This window comes from Tinamus guttatus, unplaced genomic scaffold (genome assembly GCF_059628265.1).
Source record: "Tinamus guttatus ecotype Peru unplaced genomic scaffold, ASM5962826v1 Tinamus_guttatus_pri_ptg000383l, whole genome shotgun sequence".
Classification (NCBI taxonomy): Eukaryota; Metazoa; Chordata; class Aves; order Tinamiformes; family Tinamidae; genus Tinamus; species Tinamus guttatus.
In genome coordinates, this window is record NW_028288917.1 from 7,726,981 (window position 1) to 7,742,430 (window position 15,450).

General features: G+C 40.8%; 1 protein-coding gene across 1 annotated transcript in view; it reads right to left on the reverse strand.

Annotated features, from left to right (window-relative positions):
- Positions 1–15,450, reverse strand: part of LOC104580569 (dystonin) — a 133,479-nt gene that overhangs the window by 1,211 nt on the left and 116,818 nt on the right. Inside the window, exons 79-92 of the mRNA XM_088530624.1 lie at positions 15,028–15,156; positions 14,176–14,319; positions 13,154–13,342; positions 12,232–12,361; positions 11,165–11,328; positions 10,693–10,855; positions 9,819–9,973; positions 9,561–9,635; positions 8,692–8,709; positions 6,545–6,662; positions 4,585–4,653; positions 3,612–3,811; positions 3,076–3,186; positions 949–1,072 (exon numbers count right to left, since the gene is read on the reverse strand). Coding sequence (XP_088386750.1) covers positions 949–1,072; positions 3,076–3,186; positions 3,612–3,811; positions 4,585–4,653; positions 6,545–6,662; positions 8,692–8,709; positions 9,561–9,635; positions 9,819–9,973; positions 10,693–10,855; positions 11,165–11,328; positions 12,232–12,361; positions 13,154–13,342; positions 14,176–14,319; positions 15,028–15,156 — 1,789 coding nt within the window. The remainder of the gene's footprint in view (positions 1–948; positions 1,073–3,075; positions 3,187–3,611; positions 3,812–4,584; positions 4,654–6,544; positions 6,663–8,691; positions 8,710–9,560; positions 9,636–9,818; positions 9,974–10,692; positions 10,856–11,164; positions 11,329–12,231; positions 12,362–13,153; positions 13,343–14,175; positions 14,320–15,027; positions 15,157–15,450) is intronic.

The window sequence follows — 15,450 nt, forward strand, 5'->3', positions numbered from 1 at the left end:
GATGCTGAGGCACAAGTAATTTAGTCACTAGCCCAGCTCATAAAAAAACGTGTTTTCCTGGCAGCCTTTCTTGATCACGCAGTCATGCAGAACGTGTTTACTAAACAGCCTTTCCTCCTCCATTTTCTCAGCTATGAATCAGAATTCAACATCTAGCATCTTCATTTTTTTAACATACACATCTGAGATCTGACTCCGTTTTAAAATGTGTACCCTCATTTTTTTAAATCAAAATCATATATTGGCAAGCCACAAGTAAAAGGAGGAAAATCATTTCCCAATCAGAGAGTAATGAGTAAATGATGTTTCTACAAGTCTTTTGAAGTCAAAGTCTGGGCAAACAATGCACATCATGAAGAAAAAAAACACACGGATCTTAGATAGAAGAACATTAATGTGGTTTTATGTAATTCCCTAATTGTTTACTGAATCTTTGTGGCCTTGACAAACCTGGTTCCCTGGACAAAGGGAGCCAAATTGAAACTGGAATCTTGGGTGGTTTGTTTTTTTCAAGTCAGTAATAGCTTAAAAGATATGTACTATCCGAACAGGATTTTTCAGTACTGCTTAAAGTGTTGATGAGTTATGATAAGATGACCACTTACTCTCCATCATATCTGAGCATAATTTGGATCCTGTCCAGAACTGAATACTGTGGTTTATGCAAATGCTCCCTAGTTCTTAGCTCCCTGGGTGGGTACCCTGGCCATGGCACGGTCAGGAAGTTTGCCATTCGCACGTGGCACGGCTGCTGCGCAGGGCCGGGAACCCCGTGAGCAGAGGAGCCTTATTCTGACCATCTGCACCCCCAGCAACAGGGATGCGGAGGCAGCAGGACTGCGCTTTCCCCTCATTCTTCTCGGGCACCTTCCCCACCTCCTGACATGCCCCACAGGGGGAAAAGCTCCGGTTTTAGTTCACATCAAGCTCTAAAATCAAGACACTTACCTGCAAATTGAGCTCTAACTCTGGAGGCTGCTGTTGACAGTATCCCACTGTCCTCTCCAGACTGGAATCCCTTCCCAGATATATAGCCCGGTAGTCTGAGTTTACTCCCTTGAATTGGAGTTCCCTGTGCAGAAAAGACATGGTTGTTTCAGTGACCACTACTGAAGATAAGGCCTGGTGTTAAGCAGCAGTTTCACATACGGTCACCTTAACTATGAATCTAAAATAATAGTGTGAGTCACTAAAGGGCTCTTTTTTGGGGTTGTGAACAGCTTTGCACATTGTTTTAGCAGCTGGTATTTGAAGTAGTCTAAATGCACATAAAAAAAAAAAAAAAGATCACTCAACAGTCTGCTTGGCATCAATATTTTAGCATTCTTTGTATATCAATTCATATATAAAAAGAGAAAGGCTGCCCTCTTATAATTGGTCAGACATAAGATTAGTTGATGGTACAGGACTTAAATTAACAGAGACTACATTTTTTGTCTATGAAAACTGCTTGATACATCCTTCTGGCTGCAGTTGCTGAATACAGGTGCTGAATACATTCTTTTTCAATTTGTTATTATGTTCATGGTAAAACAAAATGACATTTTCTGAAATGTCTCTGCTCTGTAGCTTTATCTTGCTTGTTTTCTGTTTTCTTTTGGAATGAGGTCCTGATTTGCGGTTAGTCCCAAATGAAAATATTTCTTTCAAAGTCACTAGAGTTAAATCCTTGCGCGGCCATAACATAACCACTCTTTTGGACAGAAAATAATCCCAAATGCCTCAGGAATCTATTAAAACTGACCCCAATCCCACTTGCTCCACTTACAATCTTAAATCTTAAATATTTTTTATATAATAGAAGTTCACTGAAATTATACACAGTAGTGACAACAGGCAAGAAATACAGTGCTCTCATCTGAAATAAGTGCCAGTTCAACGTAATTCAATGAAAACAACACAGCTTTCCATGCCTTTAAACCCTGCACATGTATTATGAATCTTTAAGGTACCATCAATTAATCTTATAAATTATTGAGTATATTAGAAACCAGTAATTGACTCAATGTTGAGATACTGGTAATCATTTTTCAGCGAGGGTCCCGTGTGCCAGAAGTGGCAGAGATGCCTGCAGTGCACACAAGCAATACGACTACTCACACAGAAAGAGGCAGTGAGCAATTGGTTATGCAGTGTAAAGGCACGCAAAGGTTATGGCAACTTAGCCCTGCAAGGTGGCAAATGAAGAGCAAGAGAAGTGCAAGTGCAGCTCTGTGAGGAGCAGATGCAGCAGAGGCGGTGGCAGAAGGAGCTTCCCTGCACCAGGGCGTCTCTCTAACGCAGGGCGAGGGTAACTCTGGCAGCTGACACGTCAGCTTGCAGATCGACCGAGCTGCAGGCTTTCCGCTGGCTCTACTGACACTAGAGAAGCTGCTTGGGCTCCAAACCCATTTAAATGCTGGTCAGTCAACTTGATGCCATCTCGACTGCTATGCTAGCAGCTTCTCCCTAAGGCAGGGGCTGGAAATGAGACCAAAGCTCGTTTCCTGGACGCCATCAAACAGCTATCTTACTAGAGCAACGATTGCTCATTACCCGCCTTAGCTCAGCTCTCCAGCGCTGGAAAGATTCAGCTGCCCCAGTCAGTCTTTTGTGCCGCCTTCCTCACAGTGACTGGAGATTTCTTTGTTTAGTGAGGTTGTTTTGGACATGAAAATTTATTAAGCTCATTCCTGCAGTTCATTAATATGATGGTGTATTATAAACTCAAGGGGGAATTTTAGGTAAAGACAATCTGTGAAGTAACTGAAAGGCTATACAAAGAAAAGGATTTTTCTGTATTTACTCATACAGTTCATTGCATACTCTTATGTACAATTCTATGATTTATTATTAATCATTTGAACTTCAAGCATGTGTTTATTAAGACTGACTTTTAGTTATAAAAAACCATAACAAACAGCACATCACAGAAAGAGTGAGGAAAAACAGAAAAGAAATAGTTTCACAAGGGCCTTAGATAAGGACAATGTACTATTAATATGCAAGGGATACTGAAGCTCTGAAGCACTGAAGCTCTAGTGACAGTTTTAGTGAGGGAAGGTCATTAGACTAGGATCGCTGTCCTTACTGTACCTCTGCAGATGACCCTTGACAGTCTGAAGATTCTGGTAGCTTAGAAGGAGTTGACGTTTTGCTGTTTGTCAACCATGGTTTACCATAGTTGCGTGTTAAATGATGGGGTGTCTGTGTGAAACAATGGTAAATCACAACATGAAGGACAGTAGTGGGAAACAATGTCATGGCAAACATTCAGGCTACAGGAAGATCAAATCTTACAGCAGAAAGAACTACGCAGAAAGAGTTGATGTTCTGAGAAGTGGTGGTGGCAGTGCTTATTCCTTAAATGAAAAGGATTGCTCTGTCTGAGCCCCTTCCCAAATTGCCAGTTAGCTCACTTAGTACCTTAACTGTAAAGAATTTTGCTACTGCAGTGCTGCAGAGGAAGAGCAGCAGAGGAAGAACGCCGAGGCCGTTTCTGCGACCCTCCGAAACACGGCCAGACACCTGAGGTCCTTCCTCCCTGCCGGCCAGCGAAAACCCCGGCGGCGCTCGAGCCCGGAGCAGCCTGCGCCCGGTGCTCCCCCCGCGCGGCGCCGGGTGCTCCTCACCTTGGGGGTGCTGGCAGCGCCAGCCTGCGGGGCAGCTGCCTGGCCGGCCTGGCTCGAGAGCGACGTGGATCTGTTGGGAGAGCCGCCCCTGGAAGAGGGTCGGGATCTCCGGCCCCGCGGTCGGAACGCTGCCATGCTCTGGCTGGCCCCATCTGCCAGGATGAACTTTTCACGAAGCTCCACGTTTGTCCTCCCTTTAGCTGCAGCGAATCAAAGAAAGATGTTGACTTAGTCACACACGAATTGTGCCGTAAGGCCGCTTACTGACATTTTTGCCATGCCGACTCATTTAAAGGATATTTTTAAGGATAAATAAAATGCATCACTGTGCAATGCATTTATTTTGGACACAGAAGAGTTTATGTGCAGAACTTGCTTATTCTAACACTTTATGCCAGCAGGAATGAACCACTGTCAAAGGAAGTCAGCGTGATAATGGAATGCTCAACGTGCTAAATCATTGTTAATCCATCAACTATTAATACATAGACACAACCTGACGAGCAGTTTTGCTAACTCTACAGCTACTCATAATAAATAATACTTGCTTGAATGTTCCAGGAGGAATTGCTAAATACAGATTACCGGAAAGCAGCAAATACATTTATTTTAAACTATGGAATTAGGTAGTTTGGCAACATGCAATGATGAACACAAAATCAAAACTATAATGAGGTAATTGGTGATTGAGCACTCACACACACATACGAACACACGTGAGATAATGTTCCAAAAGAATAGATGCAAGACTTGTTAGCAGTTAACTGGGTCAGTTTGAATGACAATTGTTTTTGAAACACTCTTCAAGCGTGTCAAAAATAATTAGCTTGCAAAGCACCAGCCCACATAGAAACAAATCAAGCTAAATGTGATGGGTGAAGCATATTGTTAAAAATATATATATTAAAAAAGTAGGAAAGAAACGAAGAGAAAGGAGGAGAAGAAGAGGAGACAAAGAGAGGGGTTTGCCAACCTATAGTAGGCTGAGTGGTAATTGAAGAGTTTGATTCCGAACGTAACATTTTACTCCCGTGATGATGAACTAGAAAAAATGACACAGGATATGGGTCACATTTAAGAAAATCGTTAGCAGGAGAAGAAATCAAGTACAGCAGCTGCATATGCAAGAGCCTCAGAGCACCAGGCCAAAGGACAGAGCTCAGAGCAAAAGCTACCTCTAAGTGCTCCTCAATTCCCCTAAGCAAAAGGAACTAGCACTTGAATAGACTGTAGTCCCACTTGGGGCACTTATCTGCTGACATAAAGAAGTAATACAAGCTAAAACTGCTTCACTTAGGCTTAGCACATTTTAAGCTGTCTGTCACAAGAGTTCTTTGAAATTTGCGTTATTTGAATACAGAAGGAGCTCTTGGTGAAAATTCAGATTTGCTGTGCAATACGCTTAAGCAAAGGTGCTTAAGCTGCCATCAGTGGCTGCATTGAATCACTGCCTTCTACAGGATTGCGGATCCTGCCCAGGACCATGCACCTACCCACAACCTGCAGTGTGTCTGGTTTGGGGGTTGGGGTGCCTGGTGTGCTTTGCATTCCCTCAACCCACGGTGTTGACTTACACATCTGCCCTTCCTGTGAAAAAGGGGCAAGGCCTGACAGCAAACACTATAGTGGTGCATAAAATACAAAGCCTGTTACATGGGGAAGAGGGAGGGAAGAGCTGGCAAATCAACCTCTAAAGGCCTCTTTACCTGAGGTTAGAGTAATAAGGACTTCTAATCAACTACTTGGATAGTTATTAATTACTGCAGCTGTCCATGTCAGCTCAAGTAGGACACAGAACAACAACAGCCTACCTGCCAACAGAGCTCAGAAAAACGTTTGGTGGATGTCAAAAATAAGCAAGTTAAACCTTCAGTGAACCTGGATATTTGACTTTCCACTACCTTGAACTTTTGAGGAACAAAAGTAAAAAGCTATAAAGGATGGCTCTGCAGGCATATGTGTCTGTACAATAGTAGCTTCTGCAGAAGCTTTGAGAGGTAAATCACAGTAAGTTTAACACTGCCAGCTAAATGGATAGGATTACCTCACTACATGATCTCAGCTCATGTCCAACACACATAGCCATTACATACAGTTTTTGCAGTTTTACCATATTTTTTCCCCCCCGAGTTTGACTTGCACCTCTGCTAGCACCTTCACGATGGGTTTCCTTTCGTCTGCGCTCGTTCCTCTAGGAGTGGTGCCCGACAGAGCCCACCTGCACCCTGCAGAGGTAGGCTGTCTGCCGGAAGAAGATGCCTCATTAAGTAGCTGTCTGCTGGTTAGCAGCGCGTTTGATGGAGCTGCCCTAGGGAGCTTGGAGGCAGAGCACTCCCTGCTTCCCTGGATCAAAAAGCCTTCCTGATCAGAGCACTTTCCACTCCTGTTGCACAAGGTTCAGGACTCAGCAGCGTGGTTCTAGGGAGCATGCCGTGAAAAGTCAGGGCTACGAAGGCAGAGCCTAAGAACCTGCGTGCAGTCACTGGCCACAGGGGGTTCTATTTTTTCCCCTGCTTACTGTTTTTGATTGCCTCATTTTGATTTATGGCATTGAAACTTCTCTCCTGCTGAGAGCATTTCATCAGACATTTCTCTATGTTATTTCTGCCAAGTCATACAAGCAGCTTCCACGCCATAAACTCGGGTTGGGCTAAGCTCAATTCCTAGTTACGCCACTCTGAAACTGGAGGCACTGCGGAGAAGACACTGCAGTTATTCCAGACATACATCAGTGCAAGGGGAGAGGAGCTGAACCATGTGATTTAAAGCCTACAAAAACAGAACATTATGGGACATTTAATGAGTTGGTGTTTACAGGACTGGCATTTTGTACAATTCAGTCTCTAATTTGAGACAAAGAACAATACTACTCTTGACAGTGACTGCAGCCAAATGATTATTTGCATGTCCATTTTGACAGTCTGGTTACCTACCCCTGCAAGGATCATTCTTCACGAGGAACTCATCAAGCGCCATCCAGCCACCTCCAACACGAACCATGACTGTACTCCGCAGGATACGAACCAGCCGCAGTTGTTGAGAGTCACCAAACTGCAACAAGACAAAACAATACTCTGAGCCTCTCAGTCAGTCTTCAAAAACGAGAGAGACGTTTCAAGCTGATGGGTTGAAAGTCAGTGTTTAAAAGCTTATTTTAAAATTTTATTTATTAGTAAATGCTCAAAACTGAGATTTATTTAGGCTGTTTTATTATTAAAGCTGTTAAGATTATTAAAGCTGTTAAGATTTCAAATCAAATGCCACTGCATTAGTCCAAAGGAGATGCCAGGACGGCAAGAAAGAATCTCAGGTTTCATTTTGTGCTTGATTCTCACATCTCTGATGTTAGGAAGAAAGCAAAATTAGTAACACAGTCACACAATTGATTGTGATCTGCATTAGGGAAGATTAATGAAGACCCACTCGCATTATTTCACTATTAAAATCTTAATCAAACTCCCTTTTGCAACCATGTAATTTTTAATGCAGTCAGCTGAAAAGAAGGCAAGTCCTGCTTTAAATGATCACTGAGTGGGCTGGCAATTCAACTCATCACAGGAGTGTTGCACTTTTCCATCAGCTGATTCATTACTTGAGGTGTAGTGTTGATACTGTTCACTGGCCAGCTCCATGGGGAGAAGGGGACATTAGGAGAGCAAGGAGTGATCTTTAGCTCTCATAACTGTCCTCTGTGATAAGCTGCTGTCACCCCTCTAACTACGACGAGGTTCTGCAGAATTAAGACATGCTCAAAAAGCCATTTCCTACCAACTCTTGAGTTGCACGAGCCAACTCTTCCTTCTAGCCAATGACTAGACCTAAGGTGGCTTTTGCTCTTGCAGACTGTATAACAAAACTTGGATGAACCATGCCTGTTTAAATCTGGGTCAGGAAAAAGTGATCAAAATGTTGACCCCATGATCTCAGAAAGGCTAACCAGAAAGATTCAGTACTTTTTAGATGATGCCACTAAAACATTTATTTACTTGAAATCAGATTATTAGGCCATAGGCAGCACTCTGACACACAAGTGTTTGCAGAGAACTCGTTGAAACCAAGAGAGTCAAATACAGATCTGTGGAAGAACCTGTGAGCTTGGAGGAGGCTGGCCATAGCCCAGCATATCTACTTGCTCCAGTGAGGGCACTGAAATGCCTTGAAGGCAAATCACCCCAATGTGCTACCTTAAAGGAGTTGAATTATTTGACACCGCTCAAGCCAAGGAGAAGAGTAAGATTAAAGGAGTATTACTTTTTGGAACCAAACAGAAGCAAAGCTTGCCACTGAGTAACAAAAAAAAATGCTATACATGAGAAAATTTAAATGAGCATTATCTCTAAAGGATTTATATACATATATATAAAATGAACTCAATATATGCATAATAAAGAACCATTTTACATATGTAGAACAGAGAAACCAAAAAAGGGCCAAATCTGTGCCGTTTATTTTCATTGGCTTTTTTCAAAAGATTTGTTTTTCTAGAAATTATAATGATCATCTCTTTTTTCCCTTTTCTTAAGCCACCTCCCCATCCCACCTTAATTCTCTATTTAAACCCTGCCAGACAATTAGAGCAAGGCTCAGACAGCATATCCTTTAGGAGCTGTCTATGCTGGAGTTAATTCACGCAGCAGGGCTTTTGGAGAGCTGCACAGAGGCTTCTCTCAAGGCATTTTTCCTACCAGTAACTCAGATCTTAACCTAAAAACGTAACTTGTTATCTTGGAATATTCTGCTACAAAACCAGAAACTTGTAAAATAGCAGTTTTAAATTATAGTTTAAATATCCAAGATTTTTATTATGTCAATTGCTGCTGATCATTATCTGGTTCCTTTAAAAGTAATCTCCTTAATGAAAAAATGGTCAAGGAACAAGCAGGGCGGTGAGGCTCCCCGGGAAAGGTATGTTCCTGAGCACCGAAGGGGACACCACAGCTGGGCAGCAATGAATTAGCTGAAGATGAACGGATGGTGGGAGGACTGACCACTGCAAGCTTCAAACACTACACATTAGTGAGGTTAGAGGGAGAAAAAAAATAAAGGGAGAAACTTCATAACACATGCCACTGGTTTATACCTGATTTCCCAGGAAGAACTGATAAGAAATGAAAAATGGAAGAAAGACACAATTAGTTTACAGGAAATTCTCTACAAGATTCTAAACACATGCAAACAAACAAATTAGACATTCTAAATAAGGTATCTAGTTCAGAGATGAGCAGGTAGCTAGCTCTCCAGAGACTGAATACTGAAGACTTCTCAAGGCCTTTGTTTCCTTCCCATGGCTGTTTGGTCTTTTGTAATCATCTAAGAGTATTTAATAAGCTCTTGTAGCTAAAAACACATATCTCATCTGAAATGGTTCTGGTTATTGAGTCTAGGGATAGCAAATACTTCTCTACAATGTGATACACATATTTTTTTTTCTGTCATCTAAATTGTTCTGCAGATCTAACACATTGCTTGTCCTTCTACAGATGAAGAAAGAGTGTGCTCCAATAAAATGACAGGTGAAAGGGGAGTAAAAGTGATAGAATATACTTCAGCCACACATTTTTGAAGTTAACATAATACCATAGATCAGTTCTTATCATACTAAAAAAAGAAAAAAACAGGTACAGTTTAAACACTTTAGATATTTAGACAATAAGTTTGGATTTGCAGGACCTCTTTTATTTATGTATATATGCAGTTGGCTTTTGAAAATTCCCAATCATTGAAAATAGCTTCTGTAGTTTCAGTAAAAACTAATAAATGCAGCAGCACTTATCTACAGGATTAGCCAGTATATTCTAATAAGAATAATTCATATAAAACTGAGACAGACTGAAAGAAAAATGTCATACAAAATTTCTGTAAATTGATATAACCTAATTTCTTGCATAGTCATGTCATATGGAGAATCTTTAAGCTGAAAGAGCAAGGAAAGTCATTAGTAAGACTTACCCTGTACTTGTTATCCCCGATCTGTTCGACTTGAAATCGCTTTGCACATTTACATTTGGCTACCTGCCTTGTAACCTTAAAAAGCAAACAAAAAAAATCAGAATTGGATAATTACTTTACTGCTAATACCATGTTTTGAAAAAAAAACTTATATGACTGGAAAACTGCAAATTACATTGACAGGAAAATCCCATTACATATTAAACACTGTGACTACAGTAGAATAGGATTTGCTATCCATGCAAGCAGAAAGGGTACCTCGTCTTCAATTTTGTCGGCATCCGTGAGAGGCTTGTAGGCATCCTTGTTTGGATGAAGAGCTGCTACAAATTCATAATAGTCAATATATCCATCACCATCTCTATCAAAAATGTCCGCAACAGCACTCATTTCCAGCCGGCTTGTTGGGAATTCTGTAAGATAAAAGACAACACCAGAAGGTTAATTTTTTTGGCTTTTCAATCCCATTACAATTATTGACTTTATCACAGATCTTTTTATGGTTTTGAGGAACCAGGTGGAAGATAATGTTTATCAAAATGCCTACAAAATTCAAAGGACTAAAATAATCTTTCTTAAAAAAATGAGCTGTTGTATAAAACTGAGTGTCCTAGTGCGGTCTGAGGAGCGATGCACAAGAGAGGGCACAGATGAAACTGTAAGATAGAATTTTTTTATAGTATTCCTGACTTCCAAAGATCATAAAATACCAGACATGAGAAGACAAATTGTTAATGAGAAAAGGCCATGCAAGAATTTAACGTTAATTAAATTTAGAATGCAAGGCCTGCGCCGTTAAGGAACATGGGCCGTTTTCGTGAAACCTTCCTTTAGATCAAGCTCATCAGCAGTGGAATATTAACATACAGAAGGATGCTTTATGAAACGGTCGAGGAAAATATCAGGATGGTTAATAGGGATTAAACCATGTACAAACAAACTGATCTTAGAACTAAAAAGAGTTTCTAGACTCCAGAAACAATTTAAAGTAAAATAACTGTCATCTCAAAATCATAATCAGTGACTCGGAAGGAGAAATCTGTGCCTAACACAATGGCCCACGTAGTACACACTAAAAGAAAATAAATTATCATGAGATGTCTTGAAGTTTATCATTAATTGTAAAACTTACTTGAAGAAAGAATTCCATCGATAAATTCCTGTCTTGTTATCTTTCCATCCTGATCTTTATCAATCCTCCTAAAGAAGTCCATCACACGAGACTTCTTATGGTTCATCCATCGCATGTATTTTTTCCTCCAAATATCAAAATCAAAGTTGGCAAATTCTTTCAACTTCAAAAAAAAAAGAAAGAGCTTTTTTTTTTAGTTGAAATGGGAAATTTTTGAAAATCAATGAAAGAGATATTATTATCTGGATTCTTTTAAACAGTTGACTGCTTAAAACATTTGTGCAGGTCCCTGAGAGTCTTGCCTCAGTTATAAAAAGAATGATTTTAAAGGGAAGGTATCACAGTGTTTTAAACTAGCCATATCATAGGCTACAAAAACACAACACCAGAAGGTTTACTGCCAGTGTAATCCAGGAAATGCAGAGTTAAAAAAAAAATGCAGAGTATGGGAATTATGAGGATCTTTACTGACCTCTTCAAGTCTGTCCAAAGCATCATTAAGTTTCCTCCTTCTCTCCAAGGCCAGCAGCCAGACTTGCTGCCATTTGCTGACTAACAGGTTTACCCTTGGATTCTTGGTTTCGATTTGTGTCTGTGCTGCTGATGGATAAATGCCTGGTGTTGGGGAACGCTTTCCTGTTAAAACACAATAAAAGTCTCACACAGTTCAAAGAAAACATTCTGAGGAAGGGTACTTGAACTTCCTAAAACTACTTTTTTGTCCCAAATAATGAGCCCAAATTCTGGTATGATTCTTTCCAATAAGCCTTTGACACTGCTTGGGCAGGACTACATTGTGGTTACGCTATTTAGCTTTTGCTACTGGCAGCTACTACTGGCTGCCCCAGTGAACCTGCACAGGTTAAATAAAGTCATAAAAAACATTTTTTGAGACAGCTTTGTAAAGTAAAAATGTGATTTTAGAAGTAGATTCCAAACATGTGTGGGGAAGCATATCTAAAAAATGCAACAGGTCAGTATATATAAAATAGAAAAAACAAATTCCAAACTTGAGGACTCACTTTCCATTAAACATGGCTGAACAGAAGACTTCCTAACATAATTCCCATATAACTTAACAGACAGTAAAAGCAAATTTTTTTTCTTACATCTATGTGAAAAAAACATATTTTTACTTTTGAATAATACTAGGTTGACAAACAATCAACCTGTACATATTATTGGAAGTTTATTAGCTCATCAAAGTCTACAGGCAATAAAATGCATATGCAAGAAGTATGGACAAATTTTAAAGCGTTATGTTCTGCTTTTATTTTCAGAACAAAACTGATACCAATTTAATTCCAGTAAGTGTCATGGTCATATCTTCTCTATCAGCATAATTGAAATAGAAATTTATTGTAAAAAAAAAAAAGTTTAATGACAATGAAAAATATACGATAATTAGAAAAATCAGCAAAGAGAATTTCACCCCCTTTCACATGAGTGCTCTGTTGCTCATCATACCTGTTAGGTTATATTCACAAGCAACTTTCTAGCCAGAGTAAGTGACCTGCTCCAAAATACTTCATTACTTACTTCCTGCTCTCCCCTTATCAAGGATGGGAATATGAGATTGTACTGGAATAGGTTCAACTGCCTTTCTTTTGTAGGTCTTTGTAACTTTATCCACATCAGGTTGTTTTCTGGTCATTTCCTCCATGAAAGTCTGCAATCAAATAGAGATTATTTTAATTCACAATACACGAAAGCGAGTACAAAGATGAAAAACACATACAATGTCAAAACACCAAAGTTGCAAGATCAGCAGTGAAAAAGAAAGACTCTAACAACGTCAGCCTCACAAGAGACCACAGATAAAGTACTTTTTTCACAGGCAGAAAAATATCATCAATATAAACTCTTAGGATCACTTTAGGACCACCATGGCCTGGCTATTTAACATAGCCTAAATCTAAAAACAGTTTGCTAAGCTTTTTTGCTTCCTTAACTGTGTAAGGCTTGTGTAAGGTCTGTCCTTTCTTGTACAGACCGCAGGTCAGGGAAATGAGATGGCCAAGCTCTGGTATGTGAATCGTGCCGTGCTTCTGAGCACTCACTGCGCCGGCAGCTCCCTCTGGCACTTTATAAAACAGATTTTTGCAGTACAGTCAGTATAGCCATGCTGCACACTAGTTCTAAGGCAGCACACTGTAACATATTTGCAGGTGTTGTGGGGTTTTGATCATTATTAGCCTTGTTCCAACAGGGAGCTCTAGGTTTGCTTTTAGGACAATGCTGCACTGGATGGATTTTTTTGTTTGTTTCTTACCTCCTCTTTGTGTTGAATAAACCACAGGCACATCACACACACCTAAAGCACACGCACAAGTACCCAGAAAGTGACGGCAGGATTAAGAGAGGACACAGTGAAGCAGATTCACCTGCAGTTATTGGAAGCTGAGATGGGAGCACCAGCTGTGGAACGCGTAGGAGACAAGTGTCGTTGAATACACCTTACCTGGTGCTCTGCTATGAGCGCTTTAACTTCCTCAATCTCCTGGGGAATATCCTCTTTATCCTTCTCAATAAGTATGGTCTCTGCCCACTGCAACCAGGATAATAGGGCTTCCAGCAATTCCTGGTTAGCAATAAGTCCAGAGAGAGCTCCTGCAAGTCTCTGCTGATGTTGTTTAGTCCATGCTAATACCTGGATAAAAGAATCAGTGCATGAATATTGGCACATCTGGAACCCTTTGAAATTTATTTTACATTGTCATACTAACTGTAAACCCACATTTTCCTCCCAGGACCTACTGACGCTTCGTTAGCAACGTGGCTAGCTTCCTAAAGGTGCTAGGTGCCAGAATTCCCAGTTCAACCACACTTGCCACAGAAATTCTCATCTAGACACCAGTAAACGCTCAGAACCGTGACTTCTGGCAACTTAGTAAGGACTTGATCACGCACTGTGTATGAGCTAATGAATGACACAGGACTCAGAGAGATGGGGAAGGAGGAGGACGCTGCCTTCCTTCTGGGCATTCCTGGGCCATCCTTTGCCGATAGTAGCATTTGTTTTTCTCTAAACTTCATACACACACAAAATGCTACATTTAGCAGCTGAGTGTGCAGCGTGTTTTCTGGGACCTCCTTGTAGCTGCTTAAATCATTCAGAAATCTCACAGATTAAGAATACATTGCACTCAATGCAATGACAGAATGATGTTTCAAGCTCGCCTTGTTATTTTTTGTTGTATTTTAAGTTTCTCCTTAGACACAGTTTTCCTCAAGTGACAGGTGTCAGGCAGTATTCCCTCTAATACATACAAATGAACTTGAACTTGCTTTAGTTCCTTAAGTCCTTTAAGTTTTAAAATATATCCAGTGGAAGCATGGCATTCGCATACATCGCTGGGTATTTTAAATGTTCATTTCTCAACAGCTGGGTCATTTCCTCTCAATATAACTACCATGTTAATGCCACCTGTGTTGCAACCAGAGACAGACTGTTTCTGTGAAGATGCCTTGAGAGAGACTGACCTCTTCGAATCTGGCTCGGATGATTGTTATCCAGTGCTTGATGGTGGTAACGGAGTCTGGGTGGCAGATAGCTAGCAAAGCTTCCCCCATGCCTGTTGCTTTACTCAGCTCTGCCTTTTTATCATCCAGTTTCTTCATAAATTCCTAGTCAGAAGTGACAATTTCAGTTAGATAGTGCCCAAAGTTAAAGAAGAAATCTGAGTAACTTCTAAGTAAATGGATAATCTGCAATTTCAAAGGCTTCTAGATCACTCAAAGATTGGAAATTTATATTTTTAGTCATGCTCTTCACCCAGCCTTTTTACCATTTCCTTACTGCAAAGTCAGGTTGATGGCTTGTCATACAGCATGGGCAATACCTATGGCACTGCAATATTTCACTATCTCAAGCAGGTGAAGCGTGAGAGCACGGTGCTTCACCATGACAGAAGGTTAATGGATGATAACAGCATTCTGCTCACATCTAAAGATGACCTTGAAGGAAAAGTATAGGATGGTATGTTCAGTGGTGTTAAGAAGACACTTTGCAACTGTGACACTTTGTGATGGAATTGCCTGGTGGCATTTGTTCCACAGAGCTTTCTGAATCCATCTCTTGATGTTTATTAGCAACGTTCTAAATATTAACGGTTTCCTTATTAAACCAATACAACTCAAAGAAGAACCCCCACTACGTATGGGCACCGCACTCTCAAATCCAGCAATTTTCTAATTTCTCTATAAAAGCAGTTGCAAAGACGAACCATGGATGCTCTATTTGAATCCATGAGCTAGATTTTGCTTTGTTTCCTCATTTCCACCCTATAATAGATGGATCAGAATGAATCAGATCTGCTTTATTTTCCTGCTTACCCTGTGCTGCTCCATTAGTGCCCGCAGAGCCTCTTCATCATCTGGAAGGACTCCATGGAAACGAAGGGCCTGCTCAGCCTCTGCCAGCCACTCCAAGAGAACATGAACAACAGTGTGGAATTCTTCTGCCTGTTGAACACCAGAAAGGCAGGTCACTCTTGAGGGGACCAGACAGACACCCTGCGGCTTAGCCAGGAAAAGCGAGCCCAGGTGTGGTACTGGCACATGAACTTTCCATTAGAAAGTCAATGATTTACAGTACTGCATTCTCCTCATTTTAGAAACATCTCGGGCATCCCCCGCAAAACTCCAGGAAGCCTAAAAGCCTGTTCCTGCTTTTAGCCACCTGAATTACAGTGCCTGTGCAACTCAGCTGAGAACGTCACGCCTCTCGGCTGACAAATCACACAGGCAGTGCTTTCA